The sequence below is a fragment of the Dama dama genome, chromosome 7 (assembly GCF_033118175.1).
Source record: "Dama dama isolate Ldn47 chromosome 7, ASM3311817v1, whole genome shotgun sequence".
In the NCBI taxonomy this organism is placed as follows: Eukaryota; Metazoa; Chordata; class Mammalia; order Artiodactyla; family Cervidae; genus Dama; species Dama dama.
The window spans coordinates 2,698,380-2,718,788 of NC_083687.1; the positions used below are offsets into that span (position 1 = coordinate 2,698,380).

At 45.9% G+C, this 20,409-nt stretch overlaps 1 protein-coding gene across 1 annotated transcript in view; it reads left to right on the forward strand.

The window, feature by feature from the left end:
* The window catches only part of LOC133059978 (spermatogenesis-associated protein 31E1-like), a 53,541-nt gene extending 37,767 nt beyond the window's left edge, over nt 1–15,774 (forward strand). The window contains exons 12-13 of the mRNA XM_061147762.1: nt 12,874–15,014; nt 15,755–15,774. Coding sequence (XP_061003745.1) covers nt 13,847–15,014; nt 15,755–15,774 — 1,188 coding nt within the window. The 5' untranslated portion in view covers nt 12,874–13,846. The remainder of the gene's footprint in view (nt 1–12,873; nt 15,015–15,754) is intronic.
* The last annotated feature ends 4,635 nt before the right edge of the window (nt 15,775–20,409 follow it).

Below are 20,409 nucleotides of genomic sequence, written 5' to 3' on the forward strand. Positions count from 1 at the left end.
CACAGACACTGCCCTGGTGCACAGTCCGCCTCCAGAAGGGGGCCTCTGATCCAGGAGCTGGCAGGAACGGGCTTGCCTCCATGCCTGTCAGGGCCCCCACATTTGGGACCAGGCCCGGGGCTGTGGGGGCAGTGGGCACAGGCCTACTTGTGCTGTGGTTCCTCCCTGGAGACTAGTCCTGACTCTGCACTGCATCCCCCACGGTGGGCACAGCGGTGGGGGCTCAGCCAGGGTCTGAGGGGAGGCGTTGGGTCCTAGGTCATCGAGTGACCTCGAGAGTTCAGGAGAGGGGAGCACAGAGCTTGGATCCTGAGCCTGGCTGCTGCCAGGGCCTCTCAGAGGCACCAAGAGGTGAGCGCTGTGTTGGGGGATCTGGAACTCAGGTTCCCGTCTGGAGACATGACGCAGAAGGGACACTGACAGAACAGCAAGAAACCTGACCTGAAGAGTCCCTTCCTTCTCGTGCCGTGAGGTGCAGAGAGGACAGCAAGGGAGGGGCCCGTGAAGAGTGGGTGAGACCCACAGTCACCCCAGAGAGGGACCCCACATTTACACACAGTGACCCAGTACAGGGCCCCCAATCACCCCACAGAGACCTTGACAGAACCACACTCACCCCAGAGAGCGACCCCCCCATACACCCACACTGATCCAGCACAGGGCCCCCAATAACCCCACAGAGAACTCGACAGACCCACACTCAGCCCAGAGACGGACCCCTCATACACCCTCTAGGATTTCAGTTTTGTATGGGGCCATCTATATATATTTTGCTGTGTAGGGGGCATGTCTGTGGCTATTTTTAGGGGCTGGTAGATGTTGTTTATTCTTGTGTTTATATGTTTCTGTATTCTACATGATGGGAGAATTAATTCTGTGTGAGAATTTGGGAATGTGGCATAAGCATATGCAGGTAGTGTGGTATGTATTTGAAACAGAGTATATGTATATAGTCATATCTTTGCATATTTGCAATGTAGTGGGTAATTGTGGTTATATTTGGGGCTTATGGAGAGTTGTGTGTATAATGAGCTTGTGTGTGTATTCAATGGGAATGGCCATTTGGAGGAATATTTGCTAGTGCTTTGATTTCTATTTTTCAGTAGGGGCCACCTAGGCTTACATATTTTGAGAAGTTATTATGTGTATATCTGATGAGAAGGTGAGATTTCAGGTTTATACCGGGGAGTTGGTAAACTTCATTTATATATATTAGAAATAGGTGAAGTGATTATTTGTTAATATATGCAGATGTATGAGCTGGCTTCTACTAGCTAGGAATCATTTGGTATATGGATGTTTTTTCATAAGTGGTTTCCTGGAGATATTTCTATCTGTCTTACTTGTGTATACTGATTTGTATGTGTCCATCATTAGGTGCATGAATTATGAAAGTGCTCACTATGTATGGAGTCCTGGGCGTATTTAAATGTATTTCTTTGAAGACTGTTAGGGTGTTTATACCTGTGTGTGGTAGTAGGTAATATATTTGTATATTCAGGGTGAGGATTGATATACATATATAGTGTCCTTCTCTTTATATGTTGGGAGAGAGGTGAGGAGGTTGTATTCTGGAGAGATAGCATAATGGACCTCCAGTATTCTTGCCTGGAGAATCCCCATGGACAGAGGAGCCTGGTGGGCTATAGTCCATGGGGTCACAAAGAGTCAGACACAACTAAGTGACTAAGCGCAGCATAGCACAGCATTTCATTCTTTATATTCAGAATGGTGTTTTTTCCTTAATACCATTTTTGGGATAGTTCATTGCTTTATATAATGACTACTATATGCTGATTTTACATCCTGCAACTTTGCTGAATTCATTTATGAGTTCTGAAGGTTTCTGTTACCGTTGTCACTGTTGTTGTTTTTGAAACTTTAGGATTTTCTACATATATGATCATGTCATCTGCAAATGGAGGCAATTTGACTTCTTCCTTTCTGATTTTAATGCATTTTATTTCTTCGTCTTGCCTAAGTCCTCTGGCTCGGACTTTCAGTGCTGTGTTAAATAAACGTGGTGGGTGTGGGCATTTTTGCCTGCTTCCTGATATTAGAGTGAAAGCTTTCAGTTTTTCACTTTTGAGTCATATGTTTGCTGTGATCTTTTCATATGTGCCATTATTGTGTTGAGGTGTGATCCTTCTGTACCCAATTTGCTGAGAAAGAATGTTGAATATTGTCAAATCCTTTTCTGCGACTATTGAGATGATCATGAGTTTTTCCCCATTTTGTTAATGTAGTGTATTATGTTGATTGATTTGTGTTATTTTGCACCATTCTTGCATCCCATGAATAAATCACATTTAATCATGGAGTAGGATCCTTCTAATTAATTCTTGAATTAGCTTTGCTAACATTTTTTGAGGATTTTTGAATCTGTGCTCATTCCAGATATTGACCTATCATCTTCTTGTACTGTCTTTTTCTGACTTTGATATCAAGGTAATACTGGCCTTGTAGACTTAATTTAAAAGTGTTCTCTGCTCTCCAGTTTTCCTGGAGGACTTGAAAAGGATTGGTCTGAATTCTTTAAATGTTTGGTAAAACTTACCAATGAAGTCATATGGCCCTGAATTTTCTTTATTTCTATATTATTGATTCTGTCTCCTTATTTGTTATTGGTCTGTTCCGACTTTCTATTTTGTCTCAATTCAGTGTTAATAGGTTGTATGTTTCTAGGAATTTATCTGTTTCTTCTAGGTTATCTAATTTGTTGACATAATTATTTATGATCGATTCTAATGATTCTTTTATTACTGAGGCATCATTTGTATTGCCTCCTTTTTCATTTCTGATTTCATTGATTTGTGTCTCTTTCATCTTAATCTAGCTAACAGTCTGCCACATTAATGTTTTCCAGAAAACACTACTTAGTTTTGTTTATATTTTCTATTACTTTTCTGTTGTCTCATTCCTTCTGCTAAACGTGAGATGAGTGTTTTCATTTTCTATAGTTCCTTGAGGCATAAAATTAAATTTTTTATTTGAAGTTTCTCTTACCTTTTAATGTATGCAATTATCATTATGAACATCTCCTGTAGTTTTGCTTTTGGTTCATCCCATAAGTCTTAGTGTGTTGTGTTTCATTTTAGTTTGTCTCAATATACTTTTTCATTTTCCCTTTGATTTCATCTTTGACCCAATTTTTTTTAAAAAAAAGCTTTTATGCAGCGTGATAAATATAGTTAAAATTGGTGTATTTTATATATGAGGTTTAAGAAAGTAAATCCTAAGAGTTCTCGTCACAAAAGAAAAATTTTTTTCTTTTATTTTTATTTTGTATCCATATGAGATGATGTTCACTAACCTTCTTGTGATAACCATTTCCTGATGTATGTAAGTCAAATCATTATGCTGTATGTCTTAAAATTATGCAGTGGTCAATGTCAGTTAAGCCTCAGTAAAACCACAAGTGGGGAAAAGACTGTATGGTTTAGTTTCCACATATTTCTCAATTTTCCTGTTTTCTTGCTCTTAAGGGATTTATTTCATCTTACTGTGGTCAGAAAAGATACCTAAATTATTTCAAATTTATTAATTAAATAATTAATAATTATTTTGAAATAGTAATTTCATAACCAAATTTTTTGAATTTGTTAAAACTTGACTGTGGCCTATTGAGTGTCCTGGAGAAGGTTGCTTGTGTATTTGAATGTATATGCACTGATGTTTGGTGGTATGTTTAAATATGTCTGTAAGGAGCATGTGATCTATAGTGTTTTCAAGGCATGTTTGTTTACTGATTCTCTATCCGTTTTTATAAGTGGATAATTGAAGTTCCTTACGGCCACTTTATGCAATCAATTTTTTTTTCTTTTTTTCCAGTATTTGCTTTATACCTTTATGGGCTCTGATACTGTATGCATATATAATTTTTATATCTTCCTGTAGAAGTGACTCTTATTAAAATACAGAGATGTTCTTTTTCTATGGAGACAATTTTGGACTTAATATCTATTTTCTCTTTTGTATGAGTAGCCACCCCTGGTTTCTTTTGCTTACTATTTACATGCATGGAGTATCTTTTTTTATCCCTTCATTTTGAGCCTATATATGTCTTTAAATCTAAAATGAGTTTCTTGTAGATAACTGCAAGTTGGGTCTTTTTATTTCTTTCTTTTTTAAACCATTCAACCACTGTTTAATCCCTTTATCTTACTTATTGATCAGTAGGGATTTCTGTAACTGTTTAGTTAATTGTCTTCTGTATATTTTGCAGGTGTTGTCCTCTTCCTCTCTAGCATTCTTTCATTGTTGTTTGATGACTTTTTAGTAGTGATTTGCTTTTACCCCTGCCTTCATTTTGTTTTCAAGATTTTGTATCACTTTTACTATCAGTGTTCTGAATTCTCTGATAGACTCCCTGTCTCCTCTTCTTTTGTTTGGTCTATCGAGTTTTACCATGTTCCTTCACCTCCTGTATATTTCTTGTCTTTTCATTTTATTTAGTTTGCTGTGTTTGGTGCCTCCTTGTTTTAGGCTGGAGGGTTCTTCAGTTCAGTGCAGTTCAGTCGCTCAGTCATGTCCGACTCTTTGCGACCCCATGAATCGCAGCACGCCAGGCCTCCCTGTCCATCACCAACTCCCAGAGTTTACTCAGACTCATGTCCATTAGTCGGTGATGCCATCCAGCATCTCATCCTCTGTTGTCGCCATCTCCTCCTGCCCCCAGTCCCTCCCAGCATCAGGGTCTTTTTCAATGAGTCAGCTCTTCGTATGAGGTGGCCAAAGTATTGGAGTTTCAGCTTCAGCATCAGTCCTTCCAATGAACACCCAGGACTGAGCTCCTTTAGGATGGACTGGTTGGATCTCCTTGCAGTCCACGGGGCTCTCGAGTCTTCTCCAACATCACAGTTCAAAAGCATCAATTTTTTGGTGCTCAGCTTTCTTCACAGTCCAACTCTCACATCCATACATGACCACTGGAAAAACCATAGCCACGACTAGACAGACCTTTGTTAGCAAAGTAATGTCTCTGCTTTTTAATATGCCATCTAGGTTGGTCATAACTTTCCTTGCAAGGAGTAACCATCTTTTAATTTCATGGCTGCAGTCAACATCTGCAGTGATTTTGGAGCCCGAAAAATAAAGTCTGACACTGTTTCCACAGTTTCTCCATCTATTTCCCATGAAGTGATGGGACCAGATGCCATGATCTTAGTTTTCTGAATGTTGAGATTTAAGCCAACTTTTTCACTCTCCTCCTTCACTTTCATCAAGAGGCTCTTTAGTTCTTCCTCACTCTCTACCATAAGCGTGGTGTCATCTACATATCTGAGGTTATTGATATTTCTCCCAGCAATCTTGATTCCAGCTTGTGCTTCCTCCAGCCCAGCGTTTCTCATGATGTACTCTGCATAGAAGTTAAATAAGCAGGGTGAAAATATACAACATTGACATACTCCTTTTCCTATTTGGAAGCAGTCTGTTGCTCCAGGTCCAGTTCTAACTGTTGCTTGCTGACCTGCATACCAGTTTCTCAAGAGGCAGGTCAGGTGGTCTGGTATTCCCATCTCTTTCAGAATTTTCCACAGTTTATTGTGATCCACACAGTCAACGGCTTTAAAATAGTCAATCAAGCAGAAATAAATGTTTTTCTGGAACACTGTTGCTTTTTTGATGATCCAGCAGTTGTTGCCAATTTGATCTCTCATTCCTCTGCCTTTTCTAAAACCAGCTTGAACATCTGGAAGTTCACGGTTCACGTATTGCTGAAGCCTGGCTTGGAGAATTTTGAGTGTTACTTTACTAGCGTGTGAGATGAGTACAATTGTGCGGTAGTTTGAGCATTCTTTGGGATTTCCTTTCTTTGGTATTGGAATGAAAGCTGACCTTTTCCAGTCCTATGGCCACTGCTGAGTTTTCCAAATTTGCTGGCATATTGAGTGCAGCACTTTGACAGCATCATCTTTTAGGACTTGCTATCGCTCACCTGGAATTCCATCATCTCCACTAGTTTTGTTCATAGTGATGCTTTCTAAGGCCCACTTGACTTCACATTCCAGGATGTCTGGCTCTAGGTGAGTGATCACACCATCATGATTATCTGGGTCATGAAGACCTTTTTTGTACAGTTCTTCTGTGTATCCTTGCCACCTCTTATTGATATCTTCTGCTTCTGTTAGGTCCATAACTTTCTGACCTTTATCAAACATGAAATGTTCCCTTGGTATCTCTAATTTTCTTGAAGAGATCTCTGGTCTTTCCCATTCTGTTGTTTTCATGTATTTCTTTGCACTGATCGCTGAGGAAGGCTTTCTTATTTCTCCTTGCTATTCTTTGGAACTCTGCATTCAAATGGGAATATCTTTCCTTTTCTCCTTTGCTTTTCACTTCTCTTCATTTCACCGCTATTTGTAAGGCCTCTTCAGACAACCATTTTGCCTTTTTGCATTTGTTTTCCAAGGGGATGGTCTTGATCCCTGTCTCCTGTACAATGTCATGAAGCTCCGTCCATAATTCATCAGGCTCTCTGTCTATCAGATCTAGTCCCTTAAGTCTATTTCTCACGTCCACTGTACACTCATAAAGGATTTGATTTAGGTCATACCTGAATGGTCTAGTGGTTTTCCCTACTTTCATCACCATTAGATCAGTCTAATAGGAAATGTTAAAGGGAGTTCTCCAAGCTGAAATGAAAAGATGGTAATTAAGAAAAGGAAACTCTATCAAAGTATAAAACTCACTGGGACAGATAAGTACACAGTTAAAATCAGAAAACTCTAGTGTTGAAACAGTGGTGAGCAAAGCATTTATATATCACATATAACTCATATGTCACTTATAAATTCAGTATGAAGGTCAAAACATTAAAATATCAAAATAATGATAACTGCAAGATGGACTAAAGGAGCCATGCTTGAAGAATTAGATGAAAATATGATACTCAGTCAAAAGAGACACTCAATGAGTAGCTAGGAATTGTTTTTAAAAAGGAAACTAATATAAATCCTAGACTTGAAAATTATAGTTGTTAAATTGAAAAATAGGTTCAATAGCACACTTGAGATGGTAGCAGAAAGAATCCATAAACTGACAGATGAATTCAGGAAATCAGTGTAAAAGACAAAGAGAGAAGATGTTGAGGGAAAAGAATCTACAGCATCCACTCAGCACACCATCAAATATGGAAGGAAAGAGACTCTCGGAAAGAAGGGAGATGAGAGGGGACAGCATAACATTACCTGTAGACATCATGGCTAAAAGTTTATAAAATTTTGATGAAAAACACTCTCCAGATTCAGAGTTCACCTCTAGAAAAATGACAGGAAACAGATCCAGTCTAAGACACATCTTGGTCAAACTGTGGAAAAACAAAGGAAAAATCTTGAAAGTAGCCAGAGAGAAACTGATCTCCAGATATGCTGCTGCTGCTGCGTCACTTCAGTTGTGTCTGACTCTGTATGACCGCATAGATGGCAGCCTTTCCAGGCTCCTCTGTTCCTGGGACTCTCCAGGCAAGAACACTGGAGTGGATTGCCATTTCCTTCTCCAATGCATACATGAATGCTAAGTCGCTTCAGACATGTCCGACTCTGTGCGACCCCATGGACAGCAGCCCACCAGGCTCCTCTGTCCATGGGATTCTCTAGGCAAGCATACTGGAGTGAGTTTCCATTTCCTTCTCCTCTCCATATATGAGGAGACCACAATAAGATTAATCACTGATTTCCAGTCAGAAATGGCAGAGTGAAGGCCGTGGTATGTCATATTGAAAGATTTGAAAGAAAAAAATTGTCACCCAAGTATTCCGTGTCTATAAAATCTATGCTTCAGGGAAAAAGGCAAAATAAAAATGTTCCCAGATAAACAGAGACTGGGAGAATTGACTGCTAGCAGCCCGACTTATAACAAATACTGAAAGATAACTTTTGAACTGGTTAAAAAAACCAAACAAACTTGGTTCTTAGATTTGAAAACACTGGGCTGATTTGTTAAAAGGATGTGTGTGTATCTGTACAGAGTGTTCCAAATCTTTTTGTTCAGTGTATTGTGTTCAGAAAACAAGGATGCTGGCAAATTATGGAAAACTTACTCTGAAAGTTTATTTCAATTTGCTTTATATTTCATAGCCTTGTAAATTTCAAATTATTTTAAATTAATTTTTAATTCCCAGTAGTTGAATATAGTAAAAATTAACTGAAATTAGAAAAAATATATATCATAAAAGTAAAAATACCTGGGATTAACCAAAGTTATAGGGAGAACTCCAGAATTTTTTAAGTATTGATGGGACTCAAGCAATGTTATCAAAGGAACCAGGAATTCTCAGAGTTCGAGGTGGAAAGAAGCAACACTTGACCAATGTCTCTACCAGGATGAGAAGGTAGGACGGGAAGGCTCAGAGATGGGAGATGAATGGAGCTGTGTGGCTGGATGGTTAGGGAGAGGCTATGGTCCAGCCTCCTGCTCTGCTAACCCCTCTCACCCCCAAGGGCCTTTGTGACCAGACCACATCACTATGATGCGAGCCTAGTACTTTAGTCCCCAAGTGCACCCCTTGGCTCAGTTGCCTGAGGGCAGCGGTGTGATTCAGATGATGGAGAATCTGCTCTTTTCTCTGAAAAGCACTTTTGATACTTGGCTGAACTCCAGCTCCACTTTCTGGGTGATCGATACCATCCTTGCCTTTCTATGTGGACTGGGGCTCTTTCTCCTGATCCTTCCCTATCTGGAGAATAACCCATCCTTTGCTCCCCCTAGGAAACATGGAAACATCAGGAAGGTAAGGAACTCTTGGTCCAGACTGACAAGCATATGGAATTATTTATTATTATTTATTATTATTATTTCTGAATCAACCAGAGATTTTTGAGGTGGGAAAGAACAGGACATCTGTTTTCAAGGAAGAAGAGAATATTATGCCTCTAGGGACAAACCAGGCTGGGCAGGAGATAGAGTGAACACTAGGATTTCTACCCAAAGATCTCAGATCAGTTGTCCTGGTGTGGTAGGGGTCCAGGGCATGTCCCAAACACAGCGACCAGGGGTTGAGGACTGGATACTGAGTTCAGTCTCAGGCTGAGGAGAGGACTTTGAGCCCTAGTTCAGCAGCTGTGAACAGTGTCTCAGGGCTGATGATCTGGCAGCGCTGAAGCCCCAAGAGTATCAGAGCAGGGGCTGGGGGGCGGGCTGGTATCAGGAAGCAAAGATCAACCTGATGAAGCTCAGATTCACCCACAGTCTGAGAATGTGTGTGTTTCTTGAGCAGAGGAACAGTGACAAAAGTAGTACAGAGTGCATTTCACATTGAAAATAGTCTTTCATTCTTCAAAGAAGGAAAACAGAAAATATTTTATCCACTTTAAAAATGAGTGAAAAGAAAGAAAAATCACAGAGCTCTGTCAGTGAAATGTAGAAAGTCATATTATGTACGGACACTAGTGCCTGATGCTTGTCTAGAGAGAGGAGACTGAGAATTGGGTCTTAAGCCCTAATTTTTTCTCTCTCAGCATCGAAAGGAACGAAGGGGAAGAAGCAGGAGCAGCAGGAGAAATGGCGCTTTGAAAGGTGAGTTCTGACATCCAGCCATGAGTGCCCCGAGTGCCAGTCCCCACCACTCTGGCCATGAGGTCCAGCTCCACGGGCTCTGAGCGGGGCCAGTGGCAGGACTTCTCCCTTGAGAAGCAGATCCCCCAGGGAGGTTTCTGGGAAGGAGGGCAGAATCCAGATACTTCCCAGATTCCATGTGTAGAATGGAGCTGTGAGGGGCCTGGAAAAGACTCTGTACCAAAAGGGCGTGTGGGCTGCATTGGACTAATAGCACCTGGATTGGGAAGTGAGCCCTCCAGGACACATAGGACACATGGTTTACCTGTGCTCAGGTTCAACTGCAAAGTGATGCCTGCCCATCGCCTACAGGTAGGTGGTGAGGCAGTAAGGAGTAAAGGATATGGAAAAACGTTAAGTGATAAACCCTTTTTTGAGCGTCACCATCACTGTCAGGGATCACGTGGTGTTGGACACTGGAGCTTGGGCTCCAGTCTCCCAATGGTGTCCCCTTAAAGAGACAATGCACTCAACTTCTATAAGACCCCTGGCTCCTATCTTCACCACCATGACCCAGTCTGCTGATTTCCAGCTTGCAGAGATTGCCTGGAAGAACTGGAAGAGGTCTGGGACCTGACTTCACTTCTGCAAAGGTAGAGAATCTACCCTTTCTTTCTAGGGGGTTCTTCTAAAGTCTGTGGTGTAAACACAGAGATTCTGGCAGCCTGGGGCTGAGCTGGGAGGAGTCCTGAGGGCAGGGTATGGCTATCATCCCGTGGTGAGGAACAGCAGGAGCATTGAGAAGTCAGCACTGGGGCCGTGCAGGACTGTGGGGTGTGGATGCAGCCCCCCCTCCCACCCCCGCCGCCGCCTGGCCTGTCTGGTCCTCCTGGCCTGGCAGCTCCTGGCTGCAGCTTGTTCTTCATGTCTCCTGCAGACACCTGGGGAGGTTCCCTGACAAGGACAGCTTTCATCAGATCTCATGGCAAGATTCACCTGGTGAGGTTTGCAAAGCAGTGCCTGCTGGAGCCCAACCACCATGCAGGGAAGAGGCGGCTCCCACCATTTCCCCAGCTCCTCTGACCAAGCAGCCTCTACCCTGCACTTCTGCCATTTCTCCAGGGTCAGTTTCCACTTACTCAGAGTCATACCTGAGTGCCTCTCCAACACCAGAGCCTTTCTTTCCCCTGGACATCCTTTCCCCCTGGCCACTGGCTGTTTCCCCTTCCCCACCAAGCCCGCCTCATGGGAGAGCCTGCCCTCCACCTCCAGCACCCTGCTCTGCCCCAACACCATCAGGCTCCATGCTGAGTCTCACTCAGGGTGACTCCACGACACGCTCACTGGGTACCATCCCACACAGGTCATCTCCACACTCCCCCTGGAGACCAGCCATCCCAGGGCTTGTCCATTCAAGCAGCCCTGGATCGGCCCTGGCCTGGTGGCAGGAAGCAGCCACAGCCTGGAGCTTCTCCACCTCAACACACTTAGAGTCCCAGAAAGAAAGCCTTCCCCTCTACCCACCAGAGGCCTCATTCTGGGAAGATCCCCGAAACAGGCAGGGAGAGGCTGGTGGCCTCGCTTTTGTCAACCCTAATGTCCAGGAGCTACTGGAAATACTAATCACCAAAAGAGTGGAACTGAAGTCTTGGGAGGAGAAAGAAAAGGACGAGGAGGCAGGCTACCACCTGAATTCTTTGGGGAAGAGGATCGAGTCGCTGGGTCACAAACAGGACACCTTGGGTCACCAACACTTCGGGAACATAACTGGCAAACATGATCAGCTGCTTGGTCCCGAGAAGCCCCAATATCCTGACACTCTGGGGGGCTGTCTACAGAAGACATGCAGCCAGCTCTTCTGGGGTCTCCCCTTTCTGCACAGTGAGTCTCTCATAGCTGCTGTCATAGTACCTGGGTCAGCTCTAGAGTTATGCCCTGTCTTATTTAACGAACGCTCTAAAGCCAAAGCATTCCATATTCCAGCTAAAGTAACTGCACAACTGTCATTGGCCAAGCACTTGACCCAACCTGTGGCCCAGGCTCAACCTCAGTCCTTGACTCCCACCATGCCCCAGTTGCAGCCATCACCTCTGGGTCACATGGAGACCCAGGCCCAACCCCTACCCTTAACTCCAATCATGCCCCAATGTCAACCATCATCTGAAGTTTCATTGGAGACCCAGTCCAGCTCCCAAATCGTGGCTTCAACCATGCCTCACTCTCTACCACCAACTCGGGCTCACATGGAGGCCCAGGCCCGACCCCAACTCTTGGTTCCAACCATGCCTCACTTTCAGCCACCACCTCAGACTCACATGGAGACCCAGGCCCGCCCCCCACCACGGACTCCACTCACGCCCCAATTTCAACCATCACCTCGAGCTCACATGGAGACCCAGGTGCGATCCCAACTCTTGGCTCAAACCATGTCTCATTTTCAACTACCAGTTCGGGCTCACATGAAGACCCAGGTTCTGCCCCTAGTCCAGACTCCATCCATGTCCCAGTGTCAACCACCACAACCTCAAGCTCACATGGAGATTCAGGACCAATCCCTACCTTGGACTCCAAACATGCCCCAGTTTCAACCACTTGTTCAGGCTCATGTGGAGACCCAGGGCCGATCCCTACCCTGGACTGCAACCATGCCTCAATGTCCACCATCATCTGAGATTTCCATGGAGGTCCAGGACCACTAACAACCCTCAGCTCCAACCATGCCCCAGTTTCAACCACCTCCTCGGGCTCACGTGGAGATCCAGGCCCAACCGATACCTCTGGCTCTAAATATACCTCACTGTCAGCCATCTTCTCGTGCTCATATGGAGATCCAGGCCCAACCTCAATTTTTAACTCCAACCATACCCCAATATCATCCACAACCTCAGGCTCAGTTAGAAACCACTGTCCATCTATCACGCTCCCCCCTAGTCCAGTCATCATCTTCTCAACGCCAGATTGGCATTGAGAAGTCCTTTGAAACATCTTGCACTACAGTCCCAAATAAGGCATCATTTTTCAGTTCAAATGCAATTGAAAACCTGGAATGTCACTTTTGGAAAAAACAACTAGAAAGCAGGAGAACTTTGCCCTCTTTGGTTAAAAATTCTCAGCAAGTCTTTAGCCAGGTCACTCTAAACCCATCCCAGGAGACCAGGTCTTCCCAGGCCCACAGCTCTGTCCCCATCCTTCCTGGGCATTTGATCAGCCCTGAGGTTCGGAAGAAACTGGAGCACCACATTTCCCAAAGGTTCATGCAGCAACAGAGTCGCCTGCCCTGCAGAATCCAAGCATCTCAGAAACTGATGCAGCCCCAGGATCAATACCCACGGCCATGCCAGGCACAGGACAGGGAGGGGCCCTCAAGATCTTCTGCAGGTCGAGGCAAAATGAGCCAGGATGTACAAAAGATGAGGTCCAAGTGCCCAGCACAAATCCTACCAGGGAGAGACCTGTGCCATGAGGTGGGGCAGAGTGTGGGGAAGATCGTAAAAGATCTGTACATGTTCCCAGCCAACCCTCCAGTGAAGGATCCAAGAGCAAAACCTGCATCCGAAATAGAGTTGAGCCTAGACAGGAAGCAACCAGAAGTCTCAGGAGTCCTTACAGAGAGGAAGGCAGAGCAGATCTGTGAGAGTGAGATCCCTGTGAATGTCTGTCACTTGAGGCTTGTGGACAACCTTGCTTTAGGCACTCTGGGAGAGACAAATGCTCCAATGAAGACAGAAAGTACACAGTCCTCTCAGGATGGGAAAGCCTCCATGACCACCTCCCATGAGTCTCTTGTCCTCAGCCCGTATACTGAGCAGGAGTTGGAAGCACATATAATAAGGTTTCGGGTGAGGCACAGGTGGAGCCTATTCTTCAAAGTCCTTAAGTTCATATTTCGCTTGAAGTTGAAAAAGGTTCAAGTGCCCACATTGAAGGTCAGCTGTGAATCTGGATACCAGTCAACTGCCCTATTAACCAAGGGCTTGGGGAAACCTCCTCAGCCCCATGCAGGTGAGAAACTGAAAAGAACGGAGGCAGTTCCCCTACTGGAGAGGCCCCTCCCTGTCCCCTCACAGGTGACTGAGGAAGCCCGGGGGGCTCTGGGAGGACGCACACCTGGGGACACCCATAAGCCCCCAGAGGCCCCTCTGACTGGACAGGAAGACAAGCCACCTCCTCAGGCCCCCACATACAGCTTTGTGGGCAGAATGTGGCACAGCATGTCTGTAGTGGAGGCTGACAAAGGCAGCCTGGAGCCAAGTCCAAGTTCAGCCATGGCCAGGAATGAGGCACAGAAGGAAACTAGGGGGCAGGCCTCCCCAGCATCTTGCTCTAATGTGATAGTTGTGGACCTTGATGAATGCTCCCCATCTTCCAGGGCGCAAGAGGTCGTGGAGGGAGACTCTGCTGGGAAGGGCACCAGGAACCTAGCGTGCAGGTCAAATACCTAGACATCAATATCGATCTCGGGAGATCACGGTCTCCAAGGTCCAGTGAAAGCCCCTCACTGAACACCACATCTGCTGCCTCAAATACAGAAGATCTACTCTTTGAGACACAGTCTCGTAAGCTTGAGTCTCAAGGGTTCGCTGACCAGCAGGCTGCGGCTCAAGGCCGAGCTACCAGCGTGCTCCTTCAAGACTGTGAAACTGGAGTACTCCTTCAAGACTGTGCCACCGATGTGCTTCTCAAAGACTGTCACTCGAATATGTTTCTTGCCGCAAACATCTTGGCTTCTCAGGAATCTCTGTCCTCTTTTCAGATCTTATCCAGTGGAGACAAGTGCAATTCCCAAAAACTCTATGATGCTACCTCAAGTGAAGGGAGCAGCCAGGGGCAGCAGGTGGACAGGAGGCGACAGCTGAAATATAAGAGCCATTGCAAGGAGTCTGTTCCCAAGGATGGGAGAGAGAAATATACAAGGCCCAAATTAAGACAGATTAAAAAGGGGCTGGCAGAACGGAGGGCTTACCAAGCCCAAGGGATGAGTCATCCTGGCCAGAAAAAAGAATCAACAGAGTCCCTAAGAAGCAAGTTTCGGCAGTTAGTCCTAAAGAAGAGACAGGTTCCATCAGAAAGCCACTTCAAAGATAGGATTAAGCTCCTTCTGCAGTGGATTTTCCCCAGTAAAGGCAGAGAACCAGAAGAGCCCTTGCAAAAAGGCAGGCCTGAAATAGCCACTGTCCAGAGCCAAGAATCAATCAAGAGCAAATCGACCATGGACAGCAGGGCTGTTGAGGCTCAGACTGTCATGACAGCTGTTGGGCAGATCCTAAAGGAGAGGATGGTGTTTCACCAGGGACCTCACGCCACGGAGTTAAACTGGTACCAAGCACAATTCCAGGGCCCCCTAGGTCTACATTACTTCCACCACAGAATCCTGTCTTACCAAGAGGAAAGGAGAATGAGGAGAGATACACCCCGTTATCACCAAGCCACCCCAATGGGCCATAGCTTTTCCAAAAAGTGGACCATTCCCAGGGACAGCAGGTGGGCCTTCTCACCCAGGGAGCCAGGTCCCCTTCCAGGCATAGTCTGCCAGCATGGCTCACGAGTGACACGGGTCACATGCCATTCCCTCCACTGTCCAAGGCATGGTCTCCCTCAGAAATTTACCTCTTCTGGTGAATCCGAACATGCTTTTCACAGCATTCCGGGTAGGAAAACTCTCCTCCAAGAAAAAAATGCATGCCATGCAGATAAATACATTTTTCTCCAATGTTAGCACATCCTCTGTGTGCTAAAGGCTTCTTCCTACCAGAAATTTTGTTTCATGAAATAAATGTTTTTTTCCCATGAGCAGGGGTAGTGGCCTGTCGGTGCCTCACTGAGGGAGATGGAAGGCATCAGGGTCCATGCTTCCCAGGTGCCTGCTTTGACTTCCAGATGGGATGGGGCCGTGGAGGGAGGGTGACCCCAGCATGGATACTCACCCTCACCCCAGTTCCGTAACTGCGCCTTAAGTTTCCATAATACCAGCATTAGAGAAACAAGCAACAGCGTTTAGGACATGTCACAGTGAACTAAACCTAAAGACATCCCCCTTCTCAGGATCTTGCTCAGTTCTATCCTACTCTCTCCGCACCTGGACATTGTGCAGCTGGTAAGGGAGGTGTGTTCAGAAGCTGAAATTCCCCTCAGGCTCAAGAAGTGTCAGGGACAAACTCCCATGTCAGAATAAGGAGGGGAGTCCAGAGGTGGGACAAGCGTCACCCCCGAGTCACAGCAGCATAGATGCTGCTGCGCTGAAATCCTCTTTCTCTCCCAGATGTGGCTGGGACAAGATAGGCGAGGTTCATCACCCTCCCCCTGCCTTTCTCCTGCTCTGAAGCAGCATCAGGAATGAGGACCACACACTCTGAGAGGACCCCGCTCTGAGAGTGTGCAGTGCAGAGCATGCAAGGCTCCGAGGGCTGGTCCCACCCAGCCCTGGAGGAGAGGACAGCCATGCTAACAGAGCCCACCTCCCCCTGTGAATGAGCATGGTCATGACTGTGTGCGGAGGCACCTCACGGTCTGAGCGCAGGATGCTGTGCCCCTGGGATGGGATGCAGAGGAAGGATGTTAGTGGCAGGGGAGCCCATAGATGGTGCATTTACCAAGGAGCATTGGTGTCCCACCACAGTCCACAGGGCCAGAGGAAAGAAGTGAGGGGCCTGGTGGCTCATGCTGGCATCACTCCAGAGCCTTACCTCTACTCTAGTTCCCCGGACTTGTCTGAGGGAGGCCACATGGAGGCACTCAACAGAGGGCCAAGCTGCCAGAAGCAACAGAAGCTCAAGCAGAGAAACTTCACTTTTTCCCACGGTAGCAATCAGCTTTTACAGGACTGGGTACTCAGGACAGACTCACAGTCCATGACCTCTACCTACATGTGTGACCCAAGGAGGCTCCCAGGGTACAGGTAGGACTCAACAGGCCCAGGGACTGTTCAGGAGTCACAGCAGGTCTCACCTGCACTCAGTCTTACTCACTCCAGAGGCCGGGGTGGAAGACACCAGCAGCCAGGATGTGTCATCCAGCATGCATGGAAGGGACCTGCAGAAAATGTACACGCCATCAGCTTTCCTCCTTGGGCTCATCCAAGCTGGAAAGCGGGGAGATGAGCATTTCTCCAGAGAGATTCGGGGCTCTGTGTCACAGACATTGCCCTGGTGCACAGTCCGCCTCCAGATGGGGGCCTCTGATCCAGGAGCTGGCAGGAACGGCCCTGCCTCCATGCCTGTCAGGGCCCCCACTTGTGGGACCAGGCCCGGGGCTGTGGGGGCAGTGGGCACAGGCCTACTTGTGCTGTGGTTCCTCCCTGGAGACTAGTCCTGACTCTGCACCGCATCCCCCACGGTGGGCACAGCGGTGGGGGCTCAGCCAGGGTCTGAGGGGAGGCGTTGGGTCCTATGTCATCGAGTGACCTCGAGAGTTCAGGAGAGGGGAGCACAGAGCTTGGATCCTGAGCCTGGCTGCTGCCAGGGCCTCTCAGAGGCACCAAGAGGTGAGCACTGAGTTGGGGGATCTGGACCTAAGGTGCCCCTCTGCAGACATGACGCAGAAGGGACACTGACAGAACAGCAAGAAACCTGACCTGAAGAGTCCCTTCCTTCTGGTGCCGTGAGGTGCAGAGAGGACAGCAATGGAGGGGCCCGTGAAGAGTGGGTGAGACCCACATTCACCCCAGAGAGGGACCCCCCATATACACACAGTGACCCAGCACAGGGCCCCCAATCACCCCACAGAGACCTTGACAGACCCACACTCACCCCAGAGAGGGACCCACCATACACCCTCACTGACCCAGCACAGGGCCCCCATGAAGAGTGGGTCAGACCCATACAGCCCATAGAGAGATCCCCCATATACCCACAGTGACCCAGCACTGCTGCTGCACAGGGCCTCCAATAACCCCACAGAGACCTCGATAGAACCACACTCACCCCAGAGAGGGACCCCCCATATACACACACTGATCCACCACAGGGCCCCCATGAAAAGTGGGTCAGATCCACACTCACCCCAGAGAGAGACCCCCCATATACCCACAGTGTCCCAGAACTGCTGCTGGACAGGGCCCCCAATAACCTCACAGAAACCTCGACAGACCCACACTCACCCCAGAGAGGGACCTCCCCATACACCCTCACTGATCCAGCACAGGGCCCCCATGAAGAGTGGGTCAGACCCACACTCACCACAGAGAGGGACCCCCATATACACACAGTGACCCAGCACAGGGCCCCCAATAACCTCACAGAGACCTCGACAGACCCACATTCACCCCACAGAGGGACCACCCCATAACCCTCACTGATCCAGCACAGGGCCCCCATGATGCTTGGGTCAGACCCACACTCACCCGAGAGAGAGACCCCCCATATACCCACAGTGACCCAGAACTGCTGCTGCACAGGGCCCCCAATAACCCCACAGAGACCTCGACAGACCCACACTCACCCCAGAGAGGAACCCCCCATATACACACATATGCACAACTTTCACATCCAGTAAATGGTTAACTGATGCTTAAAACGATTAGTCTTTTGCAGTTGATGCTTTTGTTTTGTTTTGTTTCTCCAGACATCCCACTTCACCCTGGCTTGCCAGCTGGCACTGTAGTAACTAGGATTTCAGGAGTAGGCATCCCAGCTTCCCTTTCTATTACTGCTTTTAGATTTTGTTTCCTTGAACAGTTTTACTTTTCATGAATGTGTTTTCTCAGGGAGAGATCCCTTTCTGAAATGATACCTACATTCTGGGAAAATGAAGCTCCATGTCTATTCAACAAAGCATCTCCTATTTCTTTTCTAAAACTCCACTCTTGTGCCAAGACCCCATTAATCATCAAACAAGTAGTACAGAAAGCCCTGGCTGAACACCTGTCATCTAATCCTTCTCAAAAGTGGCCTGGGAGAAACCAAATTATGTGGTAAGATGAATCAAGTTTTTAGTTCTGAATGAATTGGCAGTCCTTTAAAAAATGATTTTGTTTTCAACTAGGAACATTAGAGAAATGTATTAGGATTTTTTTTTTCTGCATCAACTGGGTAAAAATCTTGATTTTTGAGGTGACATTTTATTTTTGTTTTGCAACCAAACAATGTATAATAACTATAATATTTCTTAAAATTGCATATTATTTCTCCAAGTGGTTTTGGAAATAAGCCCTATATTATTATTTTATCCATTTAAAAAATAGGAAAACTAGATAACTATAAATAGGATTTCCAGTCATGCCATCTTCATTAAAAGCTATCTATTTATCAGACCTGATCCCCCCAACACATTTCTAATCTCTATTGTTCCCTCTTGTTCCATTTATTACTGGCCTAGGAAACCATAAGGCTCAATAACTTGTGAACACAGTAGGAATCCCTAAAAGAGAAAAGCTCGGAACTAATTTTAGAATAAGAAGAAAACGACCATGTGCTTGCTCTTAGGTCCTAGGTTGCATGGCTGATTTAATTCCATAAATAAACAGCCTTCCCACATTTGGAGATAACATTATCAACTGACTTCAGTTGAGCACAATACTCATGTCTGGAGTTGGTGACCTTGGGGGAGGGCGTTTGCTACGGTGGCCTGAGATGAGCCAGGCCTCACAGCCCAGTGGCCTACAACCTTGCCCTCGCTCCTATTCATTCTCCAGTGCCCAGTTTCTCCACATGTAAAGTGGAGACTGTATGGAGCTTCCCCATCTTTGGCTAGAAGAATATAATCAATCTAATTTCGGTATTGGCAATCTGGTGATGTCCATTTGTAGCATCTTAAATTCAGACTTAAATTGAAGAAAGTAGGGAAAACCACTCAATCACTCAGGTATGACCTAAATCAAACCCTTTATGATTATACAGCGGAAGTGAGAAATAGATTCAAGGGACTAGATCTGATAGAGTGTCTGATGAACTATGGACAGAGGTTCATGACATTGTACAGGAGACAGGGATCAAGACCATCCCCAAGAAAAAGAAATGCAAAAAAGCAAAATGGCTATCTGAGGAGGCCTTACAAACAGCTGAGAAAAGAAGAGGAGAAAAAGGAAAAGGAGAAACAGAAAGATATACCCAATTTGAATGCACAGTTCCAAAGAATAACAAAGAGGTAGAAAGCCTTCCCCAGAGGTCATAGCAAGGAAATAGAGGAAAACAATAGAATGGGAAAGACTAGAGATCTCTTCAAGAAAATTAGAGATACCAAGGAATATTTCATGCAAAGATGGGCTCAATAAAGGACAGAAATGGTATGGACCTAACAGAAGCAGAAGATATTAAGAAGAGGTGGCAAGAATACACAGAAGAACTATACCAAAAAGATCTTCACGACCCACATAATCACGATGGTGTGATCACTCACCTAGAGACAGACATCCTGGAATTTGAAGTCAAGTGGGCTTTAGGAAGCATCACTACGAACAAAGCTAGTGGAGTTGATGGAATTCCAGTTGAGCGATTTCAAGTCCTAAAAGATGATGCTGTGAAACTGCTGCACTCAATATGCCAGCAAATTTGGAAAACTCAGCAGTGGCCACAGGACTGGAAAAGATCAGTTTTCATTCCAGTCCCAAAGAAAGACAATGCCAAAGAATGCTCAGACTACCACACAATTGCACTCATCTCACACGCTAGTAAAGTAATGCTCAAAATTATCCAAGCCACGCATCAACAGTATGTGAACTATGAAATTCCAGTTGTTCAAGCTGGTTTTAGAAAAGGCAGAGGGACCAGAGATCAAGTTGCCAACATCCGCTGGATCATCAAAAGAGCAAGAGAGTTCCAGAAAAACATCTGTTTCTGTTTTATTGACTATGCTAAACCTTTGACTGTGTGGCTCACAATAAACTGTGAAAAATTCTGAAAGAGATGGGAATACCACACCACCTGACCTGCTTCTTAAGAAACCTGTATGCAGGTCAGGAAGCAACAGTTAGAACTGGAA